This window comes from Oncorhynchus nerka, linkage group LG4, assembly GCF_034236695.1.
Source record: "Oncorhynchus nerka isolate Pitt River linkage group LG4, Oner_Uvic_2.0, whole genome shotgun sequence".
In the NCBI taxonomy this organism is placed as follows: Eukaryota; Metazoa; Chordata; class Actinopteri; order Salmoniformes; family Salmonidae; genus Oncorhynchus; species Oncorhynchus nerka.
This window is the reverse complement of record NC_088399.1, coordinates 73371810-73393842: the sequence shown is the minus strand read 5'-3', so window position 1 is coordinate 73393842 and position 22033 is coordinate 73371810. Positions and strand designations below refer to the sequence as shown.

Sequence of the window (22033 nt, the reverse complement as noted above, 5' to 3'; positions counted from 1 at the left end):
ATCTAAACTTTTGACTGCTACTAAATTAAATCGTTAAAACAGTATGTAAACATTATTAAAGTGACTAGTGATTCCATGTCTATATACGTACATAGGGCAACAGCATCTTAGGTGCAGGGTTGAGTAACCGGGTGGTAGCCAGCTACGGACAGTGAAGAAGTTCAGGTCAGGGTACTGGGTGGAGGCCAGCTAGTGATGGCTATTTAAGATCGCTGTTTTTAAGTCTCCACTTTGATGCACTGGCCACCTTCGGGATGATAGAGGGGTGAACAGCCCACGGCTTAGGTGGTTGATGTCCTTGATCTTTTTGGCCTTCCTGCGACATCGGGTGCTGTGGGTGTCCTGGAGGGCAGGCAGTGCACATGGTCATGCATTGTGCAGACCGCACCGCCCTCTGGAGAGCCCTGCGGTTGTGGGCAGTGCAGTCGCCGTACCAGGAAGTGATATAGCCCGACAGGATGCTGTCAATGGTGCATCTGTACATTTTTGTGAGGTACTTACCCAGAAAGACTCACAGCTGTAGTCGCTGCAAAAGGCGAGCCTAACATGTAGACTCAAGTGTTCAACCCCCTACGTAATTAAGATATATTAGGGTTTATTTTTCATTTAAAAAGAAAACAGTATGTTGTGTAATTGACAAGAAATGACATTTCAATCCATTTTAATCCCACATAGCACAAAATGTAGAAAAAGTAAAGTGGTGTGAATACATTCTGAAGGCACTGTATACAGTAGTTCAGAGTTATTTGTGTGTGTATGCATACACACACTGTATGCTATCTTCATCTGGTCAGACTGTGTTGAAAGAAGCTAGTAATTGGTTGCTGGGCTCCATGCCAAATTTCCTCATTTTTTCCACACACACACACATTAATAGAACAGCTTTAAATGGCTTCAACAGCTAAGCTCCAACCTCCCATTTCACTCACTGACTTAAATGTACTAGTATTACTGTGCAGCAGTGTGCAAGCTATAAGCTACAGCCACTAGGTAGGTCACAGGCACAAGTACAACAGAATCATGTGAAATTCACATTAGTTGTGTTTGCTTGTATCATATTGTATTGAACAAGCTTGGGCTCCGGTGGTTGGATCTCATATCTAAGATCAGTCGACTGGACACAAAGGGAATGTCTGTTAATTTCCTTTTATTTCATATACATATTAAAAATGTTTTTGGCACACTCATGTCTGTCTATAACATACATATATATACACACACACACCTCTTAAATGATTTACTCCAAAACAATGTCATGGTAGTCTGTACATTGATAAAGGAAACTAAAAAGGCAATCTCGGTGCTTCAGTTCACATTTGTCAGGTAAATCCACCCTTTGCTCCACTGCAAAAACCAGACCAAAGCAGGATCTAGTCCAGAGCAAAGTCAGGTCAGTTTGACATGTCATGATGTCACAATCTCCCTCCACAACCGCCACATCTGTATGTCCGTGGCGCCTGCGAGTGGTCGTCACCGTTCGTGTTTCGACATACTTTCGCCTCTCTCTACCACGCTAACTCTGTTTCTCAGCTCCTTCAGCGCCACGTCCACAAAGAACTCGGCCATGACAGGACAATGGTCGGACGCCACCCCGCCCCACGACCAGTTGTCAGGTATCCAGGGGTTGGTCAGGCCCTCCCGCACCACCACGCAATGACCTGCAGGGGGCAGCATATACATGGAGATACATACAGGTCAGAGGTTAAACATTCAGATAAAATTCTTGGTGTCACTCAAATCACCCCATAGCCAAGCTCATCACAATAACAGAAATGCAAATCGAGCATTCATGTGCCAATGGTTAGATTGGTATCTTATCGCAGTGGGCATAACTAGAACGGTAAGAATGCTACATATTCTGACACACACAGCTACATCTGTAGACAGACAGACGTACCTGCGTAGATCTTCTTCAGTGACTTGCTGACCCAGATGTTGTCCAGACAGAGGGAGCCCTGGGGGAAGCGGGTGCTGATGTTGGTGAACATGTTGGGGGGAACCAGGGGGCTCAGCCGCTCCTTCCTCAGCTGATCTAGCTCACTGCTCTGGGGGGAAAGGCCAAAGTCCCCCAACACCACCAGGCCCTTCTGAACTGTCACACAGAAACCACAGATGGACATTAGCCATGTAGCGACGTCAAATAACCTAATGCAATAACCCACTGAGGAAGAGAAAGAGGGTAAGAATAATGAAAGAGAAAGAGGACATAAGTTTTGAAAAGACAGAATAGGGTGACCTTTAGCTACTGACCTTTCAGTGCCTTCTGGATACTAGAGGTCAGTCTGTGGGCCTTGACTTCCTCCGAGTGGTGGTTCCTAACGTTGGACTCCTCAGCCCCAGACACGGCCGGAGCTCTCATGTGGACATTGACAATCGTCAGCTCAGACGATCCAATCTAGTCACATATTAATCATTAACATAATGTTAGTCTCTCCGGCAGGACATTTTATGGTTATAATGGTATTGATAGGGGCAATAAAATGAGTAATGCATTCTGTTACAGTCATTTTATGATCAACATTTCAGCATAGGGAGATCCCACAAAACACACACTCCCTGTTGACTTACATAAAAGTGGGCAAGATACGGCCGGGCGTGTTTCCCGTTGCCGTTGACAACAGGACTCTCCAGGACAGAAGCATCTTTCAGGTCGATCCCAGAAGAGCTGTCCCACAGGAACCCAGAATAACAGACTCCCTGATGGAAGAGATGACAACAGACAGACAGCAGTGAAGAAAGGAGACTAGTCAAACTTCCAGAAAACCCTTGAACCAGAATTGGAGTCAACTCAGTTTTCAGTGAAGTTCCCAAAGCCTGAACTCAGTCTCTATATTATTAGGGAGAAGGGGGAGGCTAAGTGTTTCCTGATCTGCCCTCTGTAAATATAGAGAGCCTGGGGATGTCTGGCCTGTATACTGAAGATGAAGGCATGGCTGTATCTTCAGTTCTCCTCTCTGTTAGTTAAATGAGGTCTCTCACCTAGGGAAGTATAGGCCTCTCTGAGTTCTGGTGGGTCTGCCACTGGGGCAGGAGGGGATCATGTGCTGGGGTAATGGGGGGGGGGTTAACAGGAGGGTGAGACATGGTCAGCATCACAGACAGACAGATAGAGAGAGCGACAGAGAGCGAGAAACAGACAGACGTGTGTCTGTTAGATAATTAAAGCCAGAGAACAAGGCCACTGCAGCGGAGCCTCAGACAGATATGATAGCCACTGGCTACATCTTCCTGCTGCTAATTCAATGGAGCTTTCTAAACCGTGTGCAGAAAGCAGACACAAACACTTGCACAAAAACGAATCAAATTGCACCACACACACACACACACCAAAAGCCATTATAAAAACTAATCGAATCGTACACGGAGATCCTGCTCTATAGTGAACAGGTCAGAGCAGCAGCAGAAGAGTTATAGCTCCATTCCAGAGTATCTTCACAATACAATACGGCTCCTTGACAAACTGCAGACGCTGACAGTGGCAGCACTAGGAGAGGGAGGCTGACAATGGCAGGAAGGCTGACAGTGGCAGCACTAGGAGAGGGAGGCTGACAATGGCAGGAAGGCTGACAGTGGCAGCACTAGGAGAGGAAGGCTGACAATGGCAGGAAGGCTGACAGTGGCAGGACTAGGAGAGGGAGGCTGACAATGGCAGGAAGGCTGACAGTGGCAAGACTAGGAGAGGGATGCTGACAGTGGCAAGACTAGGAGAGGGAGGCTGACAATGGCAGGAAGGCTGACAGTGGCAAGACTAGGAGAGGGATGCTGACAGTGGCAAGACTAGGAGAGGGAGGCTGACAATGGCAGGAAGGCTGACAATGGCAGGAAGGCTGACAATGGCAAGACTAGGAGAGGAATGCTGACAGTGGCAAGACTAGGAGAGAGTGGCAGGACTAGGAGAGGGAGGCTGGAAGGCTGACAGTGGCAGGACTAGGAGAGGGAGGCTGGAAGGCTGACAGTGGCAGGACTAGGAGAGGGAGGCTGGAAGGCTGACAGTGGCAGGACTAGGAGAGGGAGGCTGGAAGGCTGACAGTGGCAGGACTAGGAGAGGGAGGCTGGAAGGCTGACAGTGGCAGGACTAGGAGAGGGAGGCTGGAAGGCTGACAGTGGCAGGACTAGGAGAGGGAGGCTGGAAGGCTGACAGTGGCAGGACTAGGAGAGGGAGGCTGGAAGGCTGACAGTGGCAGGACTAGGAGAGGGAGGCTGGAAGGCTGACAGTGGCAGGACTAGGAGAGGGAGGGATTTCATGCTGACAGTACTAGAGGTCAGAGGTGAGGACAGGGCTGGGAGGCTGACAGTAAGTGTGGTCAGAGGGGAGGACTAGGAGAGGGAGGGATTTCATGCTGACAGTACTAGAGGTCAGAGGTGAGGACAGGGCTGGGAGGCTGACAGTAAGTGTGGTCAGAGGGGAGGACAGGGCTGGGAGGCTGACAGTAAGTGTGGTCAGAGGTGAGGACTAGGAGAGGGAGGGATTTCATGCTGACAGTAAGTGTGGTCAGAGGTGAGGACAGGGCTGGGAGGCTGACAGTAAGTGTGGTCAGAGGGGAGGACTAGGAGAGGGAGGGATTTCATGCTGACAGTACTAGAGGTCAGAGGTGAGGACAGGGCTGGGAGGCTGACAGTAAGTGTGGTCAGAGGGGAGGACAGGGCTGGGAGGCTGACAGTAAGTGTGGTCAGAGGTGAGGACTAGGAGAGGGAGGGATTTCATGCTGACAGTAAGTGTGGTCAGAGGTGAGGACAGGGCTGGGAGGCTGACAGTAAGTGTGGTCAGAGGTGAGGACTAGGAGAGGGAGGGATTTCATGCTGACAGTAAGTGTGGTCAGAGGTGAGGACAGGGCTGGGAGGCTGACAGTAAGTGTGGTCAGAGGTGAGGACAGGGCTGGGAGGCTGACAGTAAGTGTGGTCAGAGGGGAGGACAGGGCTGGGAGGCTGACAGTAAGTGTGGTCAGAGGGGAGGACAGGGCTGGGAGGCTGACAGTAAGTGTGGTCAGAGGGGAGGACAGGGCTGGGAGGCTGACAGTAAGTGTGGTCAGAGGGGAGGACAGGGCTGGGAGGCTGACAGTAAGTGTGGTCAGAGGGCTGGGAGGACAGGGCTGGGAGGCTGACAGTAAGTGTGGTCAGAGGGGAGGACAGGGCTGGGAGGCTGACAGTAAGTGTGGTCAGAGGGGAGGACAGGGCTGGGAGGCTGACAGTAAGTGTGGTCAGAGGGGAGGACAGGGCTGGGAGGCTGACAGTAAGTGTGGTCAGAGGGGAGGACAGGGCTGGGAGGCTGACAGTAAGTGTGGTCAGAGGGGAGGACAGGGCTGGGAGGCTGACAGTAAGTGTGGTCAGAGGGGAGGACTAGGAGGGTTTGTTTACTGACCCCCCTCCACATTATCTGTATAATCCTTCTTACTTGACAGGACCCATCAGGCACAGAGACAGAATAAAGCTCAAGTTTACTTCAAGGGTCAATTTCAAGACGGGCTTCCTTGGAGGTTAAGCACTGCTATCTAGTCCTTGTGGTGTTTGGGAAGACAGAGTGTGTGTGCCCTCAGAGATTCTTTATGGTGTTGGACAGACATTATGGGAACAGAAAGGGCCTCTCGAAGGGTCCCATAAATCAACCAGCTTTAATCATACTGTACTAGACCATCTGACCTTTGACCACTACAGCAGGCCTTAGATCAAGGGATCTATTGTGCCACGTCTGGTCAGTGTTAACAGACCCTTAGTAAAGAGGTTATGTTTGAGCGTAAAGGGTTAGCACATTTTTCAGTAATGTCTGTTTACTTCTGGGCTGTGTGAACTAATTGAGATGGGTGGTCCGTTTCAGATGGGATGTGAGATTGTAAGAGGGGCTGGGGTGGAAGAAACAGAGCGGGAGAGAGACGGAAAGAGAGAGAGAGGGGAAGAGAAGCAAGAAAGAGAGAAGAAATGTGTGTTTCGTGCAGTGAGGTCACAAGTCTCCTTACCTTGTTGGACAGTACTGTGGGTTTCTCAGAGACGGTACTCTTCCAGACCCCCCGTGGTCCTCTCCACTTCCTCACGCTGTCCAACGAGCCCTGGTTCAGTTCCACACAGAACTGCAACACAATAGAGGGATTTGTATTATTACACAACACCAGACTGGACAGAAGACCATAGAAATAGTGTAGTAGTCATTCAGTCATTCTATTTCTATGCAGTGGGCAATGCTATGGATGTAGGGGCATGTTAAACAGCAGCTGACTGGACATAGCAGTAGTAGATCACAACTACTGTCAACACACTATTTTTGTCTCTGCGTTTATTTATCCGCTACAATCGGTTTTTAAAATAGTCACAGCAGATATTTAACGACTTGAAATTAGCACCGTTTTTGGTATGAAGTGAAATGACTCCTCAAATGATCTTTTGAAATGACCTAAAGTAGTACCATATGATTTGGAAAGAGAAGAAAAATGACCAAATGTATTTTAGTGTGCCTCAGACACCAGCAGTGTTGTAATGTGGGAGGTCACTGAAGAAGTTGGCAGTGATGGAATGGGAGAAGAAAACTTGGTTTTGAGACTGTGTCTGGCATTCCTTGACTGACCTGCTACCAGGTCCCAGAGGGAGAGCTTCCCTATGGGGGCATAAGAAGAGGGTCCCTTCCCTGGCTCTTACCTAGCCCTCACCTCCACCCCACCCATGGAGATTGTTGAAGACCGTGACATGAATTAACCTATAGCACAGCTGTCATTTCATGCTGGTTATATCCACTCACTTCCCTGTCTTCCTGTTCAGAGAGAAAGAGACCTCAGCAACTGTCATGGATCAGGTCAGTTCCCGGTCTCTCATACTGCTCCTATTGTCAGTCTGACTTTCTCCTACTAAGGGGTGTGTGTATCCTCATACTGTCTGCTAATACCGTCTCTCTGACTGGGGAAAGAAAGCTACCTTTACCAGTGACTATCATCAATAAATACCCCATCATTCTCTCCTGCAGGCCCTATATTAATGTCAAGCACCAACTCAAGCAGCCTATAATAAAGGATGTAATAACATTTCAAAATGGCAGCTGGTAGAAAACAAACTATTTACTATCGTCATGACGCCTGGATCCGGCAGAAACGGAGAGAGATGAGGATGGATGGAAGGCAGCTATTTCTAGGTTGAACAAACACACAGCCATAATTCAACCAGTGATGAACCAAGACATGGGTATAGAGGAGGCCTTGGCACAGCTCCCAAAACCTGTGTGTGTGTGTGTGTGTGCGCAAGTGAGAGATACAGACACAGACATATCTTACACCCAGTACCAGTCAAAAGTTGACACACCTACAGTACTCATTCCAGGGGTTCTTATTCGGACTATTTTCTACATTATGGAATAATAGTTAAGACATCAAAACTAAGAAATAACAAATATGGAATAATGTAGTAACCAAAGTAAAATGTTAAAATCTAAATATTTTGTATATATTTATATTAGGTTCTTCAAAGTAGCCACTGTTTGCCTTGACAGCTTTGCAAACTCTTGGCATTCTCTCAACCAGCTTCCATGGAGACCACGGATGTGTAGTGCAGTAAAAAGGGAGGCGCTGTGAAATATTTCTTAAATCTATCCTGAATGTGTTTATTCTGAATATGATTGAGTCGCATTATTTAAAAAATAAAACTACTTTAACAGGTTACTCCCGACAACCACAGGCAGACTGACAGTCCATTTTCTCCAGCTCAGTTATAGTTCCTCAGTCTCTACTCTGCAGCAACGCTTGAAACATGAGTAGACAACATACCACTTCACACACTCAGAAGGGTTGGGATTCAAAGCATAACAGTTCAGATTTTCCAGACCCTGTCGATTTGTTGTTTCTAACCGATATGCTGCTACTGACGTAGATTTCCAGTGGCCAGAATCCTCTTGGTATGGATAACAGTCCAGCTGGCTGGCTGGCTGGCTGGCTGGCACACACACGCTTGTTTTAGCAGCAGTGAGTAAGAGGAAATTAAGCTTAATTTCCAATCGTTACAAGTTTTAATGGAAATAAGGAATAATCGCTGTGGCAAATAAAAACATGTCCACTGCCCACCATGTTGCGTCAATAGATAATATAGGTCTGAGGGAAAGAAAACAAAGGAAGTGTGTAGGTGTGTGAAACGGGAAGAGAGAAAGTGTGGGTGTGTATTAGTGTGTGTGAGAGTGAAATGGTAAATAGTGTGGGTGTGTTGTGATGTAACCAACTGGCTAGATGATGGCTACCCCACCATGTTACTCTACTCCTGCATGTTGTTTAAGCCACCTCTGGGTCAGATTTAACCCAGGGTTAAGGATAACACTGTGCTAAGAAAATGTGTGTGTGAAAGTCCCTAATGTCAGTCAGGTGGACAAAGTCGTGGTTTTGAACTTCAAACTAGCGAAGTCTGGTAAACAACTAGAATAAGACCAAGACTGATATTTTGGGGGAAAAGACTCCTCATCGCTCAGTAATTCACCAAACCACAGAAGGTTCCTTAGCTACAAAACAGGGAAAAAAAGTGACTAATACTGCTTCACGTGCTTAGAGTGACTAAAGAGTGAAAAATGTCAACTATTAGTAAACATGCCAACTCAAACTGTTGGTTTAGTCAGTGTGTGGTGCAGCTTCACAGATGTAGACCTGTTGACTATATAGAGTGTTGACTATATAGAGATTAATGTGTTGACTATATAGATGTGTTGACTATATAGAGATTAATGTGTTGACTATATAGATGTGTTGACTATATAGAGATTAATGTGTTGACTATATAGATGTGTTGACTATATAGAGATTAATGTGTTGACTATATAGAGATGTGTTGACTATATAGAGATTAATGTGTTGACTATATAGATGTGTTGACTATATAGAGATTAATGTGTTGACTATATAGATGTGTTGACTATATAGAGATTAATGTGTTGACTATATAGATGTGTTGACTATATAGATGTGTTGACTATATAGAGATTAATGTGTTGACTATATAGAGTGTTGACTATATAGAGATTAATGTGTTGACTATATTGAGTGTTGACTATATAGAGATTAATGTGTTGACTATATAGATGTGTTGACCATATAGAGATTAAAGGTAAACATTATGGGGGGCTGGTCGAGTGGTAGTGTTGCCGTCCCTGAACCACATTGTCCTGGAGGCAGAAGTTCAATCCCCCGTTCCACCACTCACTTTATTCCTCTCATTCATCTCCCCGTCTCATTTTATCATCTTTATCGGTCAATCAGTTCTTGACACAAATCGGTGTGCCTGGCACCTACTACCATACCCCATTCGAAAAGGCACATAAATCTGTTGTCTTTCCCATTCACCCTCTGAATGGCACACATACAGCATCCATGTCTCTATCGTCTCAAGGCTTAAAACTCCTTTAACCTGTCTCCTCCCCTTCCTCTACACTGATTGAAGTGGATTTAACAAGTGACACACCAATAAGGGATCATAGCTTTCACCTGGATTCACCTGATCAGTCTGTTATTGAAAGAGTAGGTACCGTTAATGTTTGTACACTCAGTGTATGTATTTTGACATTTTAATGTTCCTCCCATGTAGGCCTGTATTTACAGTTATATCTTGTTATGTCTTATCATGGGGGAACTCTCCACTGCAAGTTATGAAACCAGAAAAGGTGATTTCAGTTTTTGAATTTGACAGAATATTCCAAGTTGTGAAATTCCAGTGGGCAGTTAAATCTCTACAGGGAGTTGAGGAATGGAGGGAAAAGACAAGGAAGACCGGTGTGGTGTTAGAGTCGTGACTGAGACCATTTCTGGGAGCTTGAGGAGCCTGTGGGTTTGGACATAATGGTTCTGATTTCACACACACACACTTCGTGACTCACTGGCTGCCTGTACTGCAGCGATAGAGGGAGGGAACATTTTATCTGTAGAATATGAGGAAAGAGAAATAGAGCGAGATGGATAATTTCTCTTTATAAAGCATCCTCCAATCCAGCTCTCTTCTCTGCCTTAGGAAAGAATATCCTCTTCTCACCTCCATTTTCTCTCTCTCCCACTCTCCTTTCCTCTCTTTTTTTAGAAAGAAATGATCAATCCCTCTCTTCAGAGAGGAGCTTTCACTCTAACTCTCTCTCTCGCTCTCTGAGAGACAGCAGCTCTGCTCTGTCGACCTAGTTCTCTCTCCAGGAGCGCCTCACGTTCACATACTGTACCAGACAGACCGACAGACGGGCGGCTCATCTCTCTCCCTCTCATCCCAAACAGCTCCTACAGCTGTTACTAAAAGTCTACTCCAGCACTGATATCAACAACATTATAAACTGGGTCGTTCGAGCAGTGAATGCTGATTGGCTGACAATCCATTTTAGTGTATCAAAACATGATTTTTTTTTTACTGGTCTAATTATTTTGGTGACCATTTTATAATTTATAATAGTAATAAGGCACCTCGGGGGTTTGTGGTATATGGCTTTGCGTTGTGCCTAAGAACTGCCCGTAGCCGTGGTATTTTGGCCATATACCAAACCCCCTCGGGCCTTATTACTTAAATATAATTTACAGACACTGGTTTAGGACCTAGACAGGGTTCCTAATAATCTCCAATGCCAACATACAGTGCCTTCTGAAAATATTCAGACTCCTGGCCATTTTCCACATTTTGTTACAGCCTTATTCTAAAATTGCTTCATTAAAACAAATTCCTCAGCAATCTACATAGAATACCCCAAAACGACAAAGTGAAAACAGGTTTTTAGACATTTTTGCAAATGTAAAAAGACCATTTCCTAGGAGACTCGAAATTGATCTCAGGTGCATCCGTTTTCATTAATCATCGTTGAGATGTTTCTACAACTTCATTGGAGTCCACCCATGGGAAATTCAATTGATTGGACATGATTTGGAAAGGCACACCTGTTTATATAAGGTCCCATAGATGACAATGCATGTCAGAGCAAAAACCAAGCCATGAGGTCGAAGGAATTGTCCGTAGAGCTCCAAGACAGGATTGTGTCGAGGCACAGATCTGGGGAACCATCTCGGCAGCACTTCTTCCATTTAAGAATGATGGATGCCAGTGTGTTCTTGGGGCTCTTCAATGCTGCAGATATTTTTTGGTACCCTTCCCCAGATCTCAACACAATCCTGTCTTGGAGCTCTACGGACAATTCCGTCAACCTCATGGCTTTGTTCGATCTTGGATATGTGCTATAGCATCATGCTGTGGGAATGTTTTTCAGCAGCAGGGACTGGGAGACTAGTCAGGATCAAGGCAAAGATGAACAGAGCAAAGTACAGCAAGATCCTTGATGAAAACCTGCTCCAGAGTCCTCAGGACCTAAGACTGGGGCAAAGGTTTTACCGTCCAACAGGACACAGAGCCTAAGCACACAGCCAAGACATCGCAGGAGTAGCTTCAGGACAAGTCTTTGAATGTCCTTGAGTGGCCCAGTCAGAGCCCAGACTTGAACATCTCTGGAGAGACCTGAAAATATCGGTGCAGCAACACTCCCCATCCAACCTGACAGAGTTTGAGAGAATCTGCAGAGAATGGGAGAAACTCTACAAATACAGATGTGCCAAGCTTGTAGCTTCAAACCCCGAGTGGTGCAGCAGTCTAAAGCACTGCATCTCAGTGCTAGAGGCCTCACTACAGACACCCTGGTTCGAATCCAGGCTGTATCACAACCGGCCGTGATTAGGAGTCCCGTAGGACGGCGCACAATTGGCCCAGCATCGTCCGGGTTTGGCCGGTGTAGGCCTTCATTGTAAATAAGAATTTGTTCTTGACTGACTTGCCTAGCTAAATAAAGGTTCAATTTTAAAAAGTTAAAATGAAATATCCATTAAGACTCAAGGCTGTAATCACCACCAAAGGTGCTTCAACATGGTACTGAGTAAAGGGTCTGAATACTTATGTTAATGTAATATTTCAGGTTTCTATTTTTGATAAATTAGCTAAATTGTTTAAAAACAAGTTTTTGCTTTGTCATTATGGGGTATTGTGTATTGATTGATGACGGGGGGGGGGGGGGGACATTTAATAAATTTTAGAATGACATTGTGTCGATTGATGTTATATTAACATCACAAAACGTGGAAAAAGTCAAGGGGTCTGAATACTTTCTGAAACACATTGTATACTTCTGAAAACACAAATGATCTTCAGACTAGATCTGAAATCTATAGATCTATTTAACTAATTGAGTGGATGTTCACCAGACAGTCTCATATTGCTTCATTATCGTACATAAGGCAGTCCTTAGAGAGAGGACCTTCTCTGACCACAGCTTCATTATCCTAACCTCATGACCAAAGTAGAGCGCAGACATACATAGAGAACCCCTAATGGGTCGAGGACATTACATAACATTCAGTAATAGAGAATCAGGTTATTCTTCCAGGGCAGCGTCTCTTATCTCCTCACTCTCATAAAGAAGACACCCTCTCTCTCTCTCTACACGTAGCAACCACCGACTTATTTATAGCGGTGAAAGCACAGGAGGCTGGCCTCACAAGTTCACTCTAAATTTAAGCCTGGAAATAGAATATAGTTTACACCGAGGGAGCCAGAGAGAGAGGGGCAGAGCGCAAGAGAGAGAGGGGCAGAGCGCAAGAGAGAGAGGGGCAGAGCGCAAAAGAGAGGGACAGAGCGCAAGAGAGCGGGGCAGAGCGCAAGAGAGCGGGGCAGAGCGCAAGAGAGCGGGGCAGAGCGCAAGAGAGCGGGGCAGAGCGCAAGAGAGCGGGGCAGAGCGCAAGAGAGCGGGGCAGAGCGCAAGAGAGCGGGGCAGAGCGCAAGAGAGAGGGGCAGAGCTCAAGAGAGAGGGGCAGAGCTCAAAAGAGAGGGGCAGAGCTCAAAAGAGAGGGGCAGAGCTCAAAAGAGAGGGGCAGAGCTCAAAAGAGAGGGGCAGAGCTCAAAAGAGAGCTAGAGGGGCAGAGCTCAAAAGAGAGCTAGAGGGGCAGAGCTCAAAAGAGAGCTAGAGGGGCAGAGCTCAAAAGAGAGCTAGAGGGGCAGAGCTCAAAAGAGAGCTAGAGGGGCAGAGCTCAAAAGAGAGCTAGAGGGGCAGAGCTCAAAAGAGAGTTAGAGGGGCAGAGCTCAAAAGAGAGCTAGAGGGGCAGAGCTCAAAGAGAGCTAGAGGGGCAGAGCACAAGAGAGAGCTAGAGGGGCAGAGCACAAAAGAGAGCTAAGGGGCAGAGCGCAAAAGAGAGCAAGGGCAGAGCGCAAGAGAGCGAGGGGCAGAGCGCAAGAGAGCAAGGGGCAGAGCGTAAGAGAGAGGAGAAAAAGCAGGAGATAGAGAGCGAGAAAGAATTGTGCATAATTGAGAAAGAACAGAAGGTTAAGTGGGTGGGTGAGAGAGAGAACAATGGAGGTTCTCTACATGTTTTTAATGACAAGAGCATCTCATAATTATCACGAACATAAAGATTCTGTACTGGTGGACTAATCGGTACACAGAACTTTGCTCCCCAAATCAATAAGTTATTTGTTCTAGTAGGTGAAGAAAGGGATTGCTACACTGTACCTTGTCAAGGGCTTCCCGATCTACCAGGTCTTGTACTGCCAGTAACTTGATGCTGGAGAGAGAGAGAGACACGGATGCATCAACAAAACAGAGAATCGTCTCTGTTATCGAAGCTGACTTTTGTGTTATTAGCCATATGATAGGGTAGTATATACACACACACACCAGTTCTGGTAATAGAGGAGGCCACTGCATTATTAACACAGAGGGCCTCCCTACACATCCAGGATCCTCCTGATTCTACAACACATAACACGACTCAGTCTTTTCCCTGTGTCTTAAATGGAATACTATTGTCCCTGCATAGTGCACTATACACAGCGGCTCTCATCCAAAGTAGTGCACTAGGGAATAGGGTGCCATTTCGGATGCATACAACATTTATTATGCAGAGAAAAGCAGAGAGGGGGAAGAGTAGACTTTGGACTGCAAGCCCAGGAGATTGTACATACAAACGCATTGGTGCAGAGAAGGGGTGGAACCTACTTTACGAGCCCATAAACATTCATCTGTTTACTTTCTAATTGTTTTTCCAGCCTACTAGTCAGCGTGATAAAACAAAATGGCAAAGCATAAGCACTATTTTCTCTCCCCTGTCCTGGTCCTCCTTTTGCTCCATCCTGCTGCACACACACACTGTTCTCAACTCCCCCTAACACACTCAGATTCACACAACTGCTGGCTATTAACTAAATGAGCAAACAAAATATTCCTCATTGGTTCACTGACTCAGACTTGTTTAAATTAACCCCAGAGAAACCTAATTTGGTAATAGCATTTTTTTTAATGTAAAAAGGTAACTTCAACAGAGAGCTTAGACTATGGACTAGAGTTGTAACAGAAGAGGTAAAAACACTTTGGCCTATTTCACAGATGGGATTACACACACACACACACACACCTCCCCCTGTGTGGATATGTCTCCTCACGCATAACTGCACTGCACATCCTCGGTCACCATAGCAACCAAGTACAGTGTTTTATGGCCCTCTGTCCACAGTATTGATCAAGGCTGATTAACTTTAATTAGATCATTAAATCTAAGGCAGTGAAAAACGAGACTTTTCTCCAGGCTAAAAACCATGTAGACTAGTGTATTTTATGCCTATTGTGATGAGACTCTCTCCATGTGCTTGGTGATAAACCCCCCCCAGCTAAATGAGGTTGCTGTGGCCCACATGTACTCCATGAATGAATAAAACCTGTTGGGATAACAGTTATGAAGTCAGACACAATAAATGTGTGTGAATCCAGCAGAATCTATAATACCACAAATAATGACAGGGTAGGCTGCTCTGCTGACACTGTCAAACTGGGATTAATAGAAAAACGGCCTTGTCTAGAATGCAATCAATCTAATCGAGGCCTATGAAAAGGGGAGACATATACTGTAGGCTATGACGTTTAACCTGGAGGAAATTGTCACCCCAAAATTTTTTAAAAAATTCAAGAGAAAGGACTCACCCAATGAAGACCGTGAATAGGTGCACTCACCGGGGATATTTTTTTAATTTCACCTTTATTTAACCTGGTTGGCCAGTTGAGAACAAGTGGCAATAAAATAAGCTATTGAGCAAACAGTAGCCAACTGGGATTTGAGGATTTTGATAGCCTAAAGAAAGAGACAGGTTTGAGTTTATTCTTGGTCTCCTCTGTTTTTCTAGGGATTGTATTATGAAATACTGCAATAGGCTTATTTAAGATGCTTTCACTGACAGCCGCAAATCAACAAATCAGCCATTTGAAATGCTGCGCACGCTGCCCAAATTGCACACTACCCTGACTCGAGATTATGCCCTGGCCTTGCGATTTTCATACAATCGATAGCCATTTTTAAAGAAGCTAATGACCCTGTGTGGCCTAAATCATGCTCTCTGGTGTAGTGTTTTTTGTATAGAGAGGAGTCATTTTATAATTTTGGCAAGGTCAATTCAATTGACTTTAGATGAAGCTGCATAAAACAGTTCGCCGTTAGGCTAGTAGATTTACAAGGCCGAATTCAAATGCCGACATCAAGTTCAAAGCAATCGGCTCACGGCCTAAACAACGGACAGGTGGTGCCGAAATACTTTCTGTGGCACACAGAGTCAAGTAATTTCTATAGAACAAACTTCACGTCAGGATTGGCAACCAAAGTGAATAATTCATGTTTGTGTGTTACATTAAACATAGAGGGAGTCAAATGTAGGCAAGCAAACGTTTCAGAACAACTAGTCGAATAAGACATGGGAGAGAGAAGACTAATTTTGGCAAAGAGACTTATTTATAGACTAATACAGTTGAAACAAGTAGCCAAACCGAAAACCGCAGACATTACTAGTGCCCCCCGCGATCAAACCGCAGACATTACTAGCGCCTCCCCCGCGATCAAACCGCAGACATTACTAGCGCCTCCCCCACGATCAAACCGCAGACATTACTAGCGCTCCCCCCCGCGATCAAACCGCAGACATTACTAGCGCCTCCCCCGCGATCAAACCGCAGACATTACCAGCGCCTCCCCGCGATCAAACCGCAGACATTACCAGCGCCTCCCCGCGATCAACCCGCAGACATTACCAGCGCCTCCCCGCGATCAAACCGCAGACATTACCAGCGCCTCCCCGCGATCAAACCGCAGACATTACCAGCGCCTCCCCGCGATCAAACCGCAGACATTACCAGCGCCTCCCCGCGATCAAACCGCAGACATTACCAGCGCCTCCCCGCGATCAAACCGCAGACATTACTAGCGCCTCCCCGCGATCAAACCGCAGACATTACTAGCGCCTCCCCGCGATCAAACCGCAGACATTACTAGCGCCTCCCCGCGATCAAACCGCAGACATTACTAGCGCCTCCCCGCGATCAAACCGCAGACATTACTAGCGCCTCCCCGCGATCAAACCGCAGACATTACTAGCGCCTCCCCGCGATCAAACCGCAGACATTACTAGCGCCTCTCCCGCGATCAAACCGCAGACATTACTAGCGCCTCCCGCGATCAAACCGCAGACATTACTAGCGCCTCCCCGCGATCAAACCGCAGACATTACTAGCGCCCCCGCGATCAAACCGCAGACATTACTAGCGCCTCCCCCGCGATCAAACCGCAGACATTACCAGCGCCTCCCCGCGATCAAACCGCAGACATTACCAGCGCCTCCCCGCGATCAAACCCGCAGACATTACCAGCGCCTCCCCAGCGATCAAACCGCAGACATTACCAGCGCCTCCCCGCGATCAAACCGCAGACATTACCAGCGCCTCCCCGCGATCAAACCGCAGACATTACTAGCGCCTCCCCGCGATCAAACCGCAGACATTACTAGCGCCTCCCGCGATCAAACCGCAGACATTACTAGCGCCTCCCGCGATCAAACCGCAGACATTACTAGCGCCTCCCGCGATCAAACCGCAGACATTACTAGCGCCTCCCGCGATCAAACCGCAGACATTACTAGCGCCTCCCCGCGATCAAACCGCAGACATTACTAGCGCCTCCCCCGCGATCAAACCGCAGACATTACTAGCGCCTCCCCCGCGATCAAACCGCAGACATTACTAGCGCCTCCCCCGCGATCAAACCGCAGACATTACTAGCGCCTCCCCCGCGATCAAACCGCAGACATTACTAGCGCCTCCCCGCGATCAAACCGCAGACATTAGCGCCTCCCCGCGATCAAACCGCAGACATTACTAGCGCCTCCCCGCGATCAAACCGCAGACATTACTAGCGCCTCCCCGCGATCAAACCGCAGACATTACTAGCGCCTCCCCGCGATCAAACCGCCTCCCAGATCAAACATTACTAGCGCCTCCCCGCGATCAAACCGCATCAACTAGCGCCTCCCCGATCAAACCGCAGACATTACTAGCGCCTCCCCCGATCAAACCGCAGACAAAGCGCCTCCCCGCGATCAAACCGCAGACATTACTAGCGCCTCCCCCGCGATCAAACCGCAGACATTACTAGCGCCCCCGCGATCAAACATCAAACCGCAGACATTACTAGTGCCTCCCCGCGATCAAACCGCAGACATTACTAGTGCCCCCGCGATCAAACCGCAGACATTACTAGTGCCCCCCGCGATCAAACCGCAGACATTACTAGTGCCTCCCAGCGATCAAACCGCAGACATTACTAGCGCCTCCCCGCGATCAAACCGCAGACATTACTAGCGCCTCCCCGCGATCAAACATCAAACCGCAGACATTACTAGTGCCCCCGCGATCAAACCGCAGACATTACTAGTGCCTCCCCCGCGATCAAACCGCAGACATTACTAGTGCCTCCCCCGCGATCAAACCGCAGACATTACTAGTGCCTCCCCCGCGATCAAACCGCAGACATTACTAGTGTCTCCCCCGAGATCAAACCAACATAAAAATATCAAATGAAACGCAGCCTAACATGATCATTGACAGCTGCCTTGAAGGACACAAATAAAAACATGCTTTCTGCTACTAAGATCAGTGAAATGGAGGCTAAACTGACAGTGAAGAGCAGAAATCAACTAGCAAGCAAGTCACTGCAATGACGAATTGAGTGTGTCTGGCAGGGGGAGATTTTCGGCACAACACCGGCAAACTGCCTGGCACCGTCTCTGCTTCTGCTTCCTTAGAAATGTGAGAAATGCGTGCAGGCTGGCAGCTTCTCTCCAAGCGATGCTCCACATTGTCCTCAAGTAATCCTTTCAATACGCTAAACAACCGTGGCATTTTAAATTGTGATTGTAAATGAGTTTAGTCTACTTTTTTTGAGGCCTACTTTTCCATTTTTTGGTCTTGAGCTAGGATATGGTGACCTGGGGTGTCGTACATGAATATGTATCAGCAGACAGGACACCTAGATTGATTCTAATTCCAGCATACAGCTCAGTCACCGTGGATGTGAATGGAGAAGTAGACTGGTGACCTTGGGAATAGCAGGATCAGTACCCTGCCTCCATCTACTCCAACGCGTCTCAGTAGGTCGGTGGTTTCCCAGCGGTTATTACAGGACATTACGCAACACGGCTGCTGAGTCTGTTCGAACTTTGACCCTTTATGCCACGCCGCATAAGAGCATCTGCTGATATAAATGGAAACAATGCACATGTCAACGTTAGCCTCCCGGTCTGCTCTGTGCGGGAATGATTGGGTGGAGGAGGTTCACTGGAGCACCTCGTCCATAAAAAGAGAGAGGGAATGAAATGAAGAGCATAAAAAGACAGACGACAGATGAGACTAAGCTGATAACAGACAAGAGTCTCCACCCAGGGATGAGACTATTTCACAGTCGTGTATATAGACTGATAGTAAACGGAGACAAATTACTACAATGTACAATGGACCCATTTGCAAAAAGTAACAATCCAGCACTTCAGAAGCATTTATTTTATCCTACAAATACAGATGCTTTTGTTGCCATCTTCAAAATGGTTTGATGCTTTTGTTTACCCACCACAATCATTTTCCACCCTGCCCTAACACACAAATTCTTTCATAATAGATTGTGAGAGATAGAGGTTTGTGGTCTCTTATCAAAACAGGAAGTGTGGAATCAGGGATTGTGAATAGAAACAGGTCTGCAGCCAGAGCTGTGTAGGAGAGTGACGACACCCCTTCCCCACTGTAGGTGTGATCACACAGAGGCTCCACTGCCTCCCTTGCACTGACCACAGGTGACCTGGCCGCAGTGCAGAGAAAGGGCCTGATATGACCATACAGGAGAGTGTGTGTGTGTGAGACATGATAGCCTGTTCAAAGTCCTCAAATCCTCCCCACAGCAAGACAGGATGGGTAGGTTAACAAACGAAGGCAGGCACTGAAAAAATATATAAAAGAATGACAGAAAGAAAAGCTCTACTGCAAATGTACAAAGTGAGAGACCACAAGCACACACACACACACACGTAAAAGGATGGAGGGGGCTTGCAGCAAAGGTCATACAAAAATCCACACTAGAGGTCGACCGATTAATCGGAATGGCCGATTAATTAGGGCCGATTTCAAGTTTTCATAACAAATCGGTAATTTTGGAAACAGATTATAGCCGATTACATTGCAATCCACGAGCAGACTGCATGGCAGGCTTGACTACCTGTTATGAGAGTGCAGCAAGGAGCCAAGGTAAGGTGCTTGCTAGCATTAAATGTATCTTATAAAAACAATCTCAAAATAATCACTACTTGCTTCTACACCTGCATTGCTTGCTGTTTGGGGTTTTAGGCTGGGTTTCTGTACAGCACTTTGAGATATCAGCTGATGTACGAAGGGCTATATAAATACATTTTATTTGATTTGATGACTAGTTAACTACACATAGTTGATGATATTACCAGTTTATCTAGCTTGTCCTGCGTTGCATATAATCGATGCGATACCTGTTAATTTATCATTGAATCATAGCCTACTTCGCCAAACGGGTGATTTAACAAGCGCATTTGCGAAAAAAGCACTGTCGTTGCACCAATGTGTACCTAACCATAAACATCAACGCCTTTCTTCAGGGTCAGGGTATATGCAGCAGTTTGGGCCGCATGGCTCGTTGTGAACTGTGAAGACCATTTCTTCCTAACAAAGACAGCCAACAGGGGATGATTTAACGAAAGCGCATTTGCGAAAAAAGCATAATTGTTGCACGAATGTACCTAACCATAAACATCAATGCCTTTCTTAAAAACAATACACATAAGTATATATTTTTAAACCTGCATATTTAGTTAAAATAAATTCATGTTAGCAGGCAATATTAAATTAGGGAAATCGTCACTTCTCTTGCGTTCATTGCACGCAGAGTCAGGGTTTATGCAACAGTTTGGGCCGCCTAATTTGCCAGAATTTTACGTAATTATGACATAACATTGAAGGTTGTACAATGTAACAGAAATATTTAGACTTATGGATGCCACCCGTAAGATAAAATACGGAACGGTTCCGTATTTCACTGAAAAAATAAACGTTTTATTTTCAAAATGATAGTTTCTGTATTTGACCATAATGACCAAAGGCTCGTATTTCTATGTGTTAATTATAATATAGTAAAGTCTATGATTTGATATTTGATAGAGCAGTCTGACTGAGTGATGGTAGGCAGCAGCAGGCTTGTAAGCATTTATTCAAACAGCACTTTGATGCGTTTTGCCAGCAGCTCTTCGCAATGCTTCAAGCATTGATCTGTTTATGACTTCAAGCCTATCAACTCCTGAGATTAGGCTGGTGTAACCGATGTGAAATGGCTAGTTAGTTAGCGGGGTTCGCACTAATAGCGTTTCAAACGTCACTCGCTCTGAGACTTGGAGTGGTTGTTCCCCTTGCTCTGCTAGGGCCGCGGCTTTTGTGGAGTGATGGGTAACGATGCTTCGAGGGTGGCTGTTGTCGACGTGTTCCTGGTTCGAGCCCAGGTAGGGGCGAGGTGAGGGACGGAAGCTATACTGTTACACTGGCAATAGTAAAGTGCCTATTAGAACATCCAATAGTCAAAGGTCTATGAAATACAAATGGTATAGAGAGAAATAGTCCTATAATTCCTATAATAACAACCTAAAACTTCTTCCTGGGAATATTGAAGACTCATGTTAAAAGGAACCACCAGCTTTCATATGTTCTGAGCAAGGAACTTAAATGTTAGCTTTTTTACATGGCACATATTGCACTTTCTCCAACACTTTGTTTTTGCATTATTTAAACCAAATTGAACAGGTTTCATTATTTATTTGAGACTAAATTGATTCGATTGATGTATTATATTAAGTTAAAATAAAAGTGTTCATTCAGTTTTGTTGTAATTGTCATTATAACAAATAAATACATTTTAAAAGATTATTAAATAAATAAATAAAACCGTCCGATTAATCGGTATCGGCATTTTTTGGTCCTCCAATAAATCGGTATCGGCGTTGAAAAATCATAAAATCGGTCGACCTCTAATCCACACTGCCGCAGAGAAACAGAGAGATAGCAGAGCCACACTATATGCAACTCAGAGAAACTGGAATCCCTCAATGTCACCATTACAGTGAAGAAAATAACCAATGTCAGGCAGACACATAGAATGATTTACCAGGTGAGGAAAACTACACATACACACTGTGAATACACAATGAAGGAAATAGAGTCTGTACTTATAGTAAATCTGATAGGACATACTATAAATTGTGTAAACTAAAAGTAATGAGCTCCAGCACCAAGGTCACCTTGGACTAATCCTGTCTCAGAGGGTACTGTACTAGATCGTGGTGTATGAGTGCAATCTGGTTTGTGAGATGGTGTATCAGTGTAGACTGGTTTTGGATCAATTGAGAATCAGTGTAGTGTGTTCCAGTGTAAAATGGCTAACTGGTTACAGTTAGAGGGACTGCCACTGACAGAAGCAGTGTTTTCTGGGTAATGCCTCTCACTCACGGTCTGTCCTTCTGTCGGTCACAAACTGCTTGCCTAATGGAATTTTCCACATGAGCGCCTTCGCCCTCTGTGCTCTTAACACTCCGCGTCAGCCACACACACACAGAGCACAACCTTCCCAACAACACACACAACCTCAGCATCAATCCCGAGTCACTCTCACACACACTCACATAATACGCTGACAGGGCTGAGAGAGAAACT

The 22033-nt window shown here is 46.0% G+C and overlaps 1 protein-coding gene across 1 annotated transcript in view; it reads right to left on the bottom strand.

Moving 5' to 3' along the window:
- Window positions 1–1130: 1130 nt before the first annotated feature.
- The window catches only part of LOC115128568 (endonuclease/exonuclease/phosphatase family domain-containing protein 1-like), a 30311-nt gene continuing 9408 nt past the window's right edge, over window positions 1131–22033 (bottom strand). The window contains exons 2-7 of the mRNA XM_029658501.2: window positions 13463–13514; window positions 5952–6062; window positions 2569–2697; window positions 2251–2395; window positions 1898–2092; window positions 1131–1658 (exon numbers count right to left, since the gene is read on the bottom strand). Of these exons, the coding sequence (XP_029514361.1) occupies window positions 1471–1658; window positions 1898–2092; window positions 2251–2395; window positions 2569–2697; window positions 5952–6062; window positions 13463–13514 (820 nt within the window). The 3' untranslated portion in view covers window positions 1131–1470. The remainder of the gene's footprint in view (window positions 1659–1897; window positions 2093–2250; window positions 2396–2568; window positions 2698–5951; window positions 6063–13462; window positions 13515–22033) is intronic.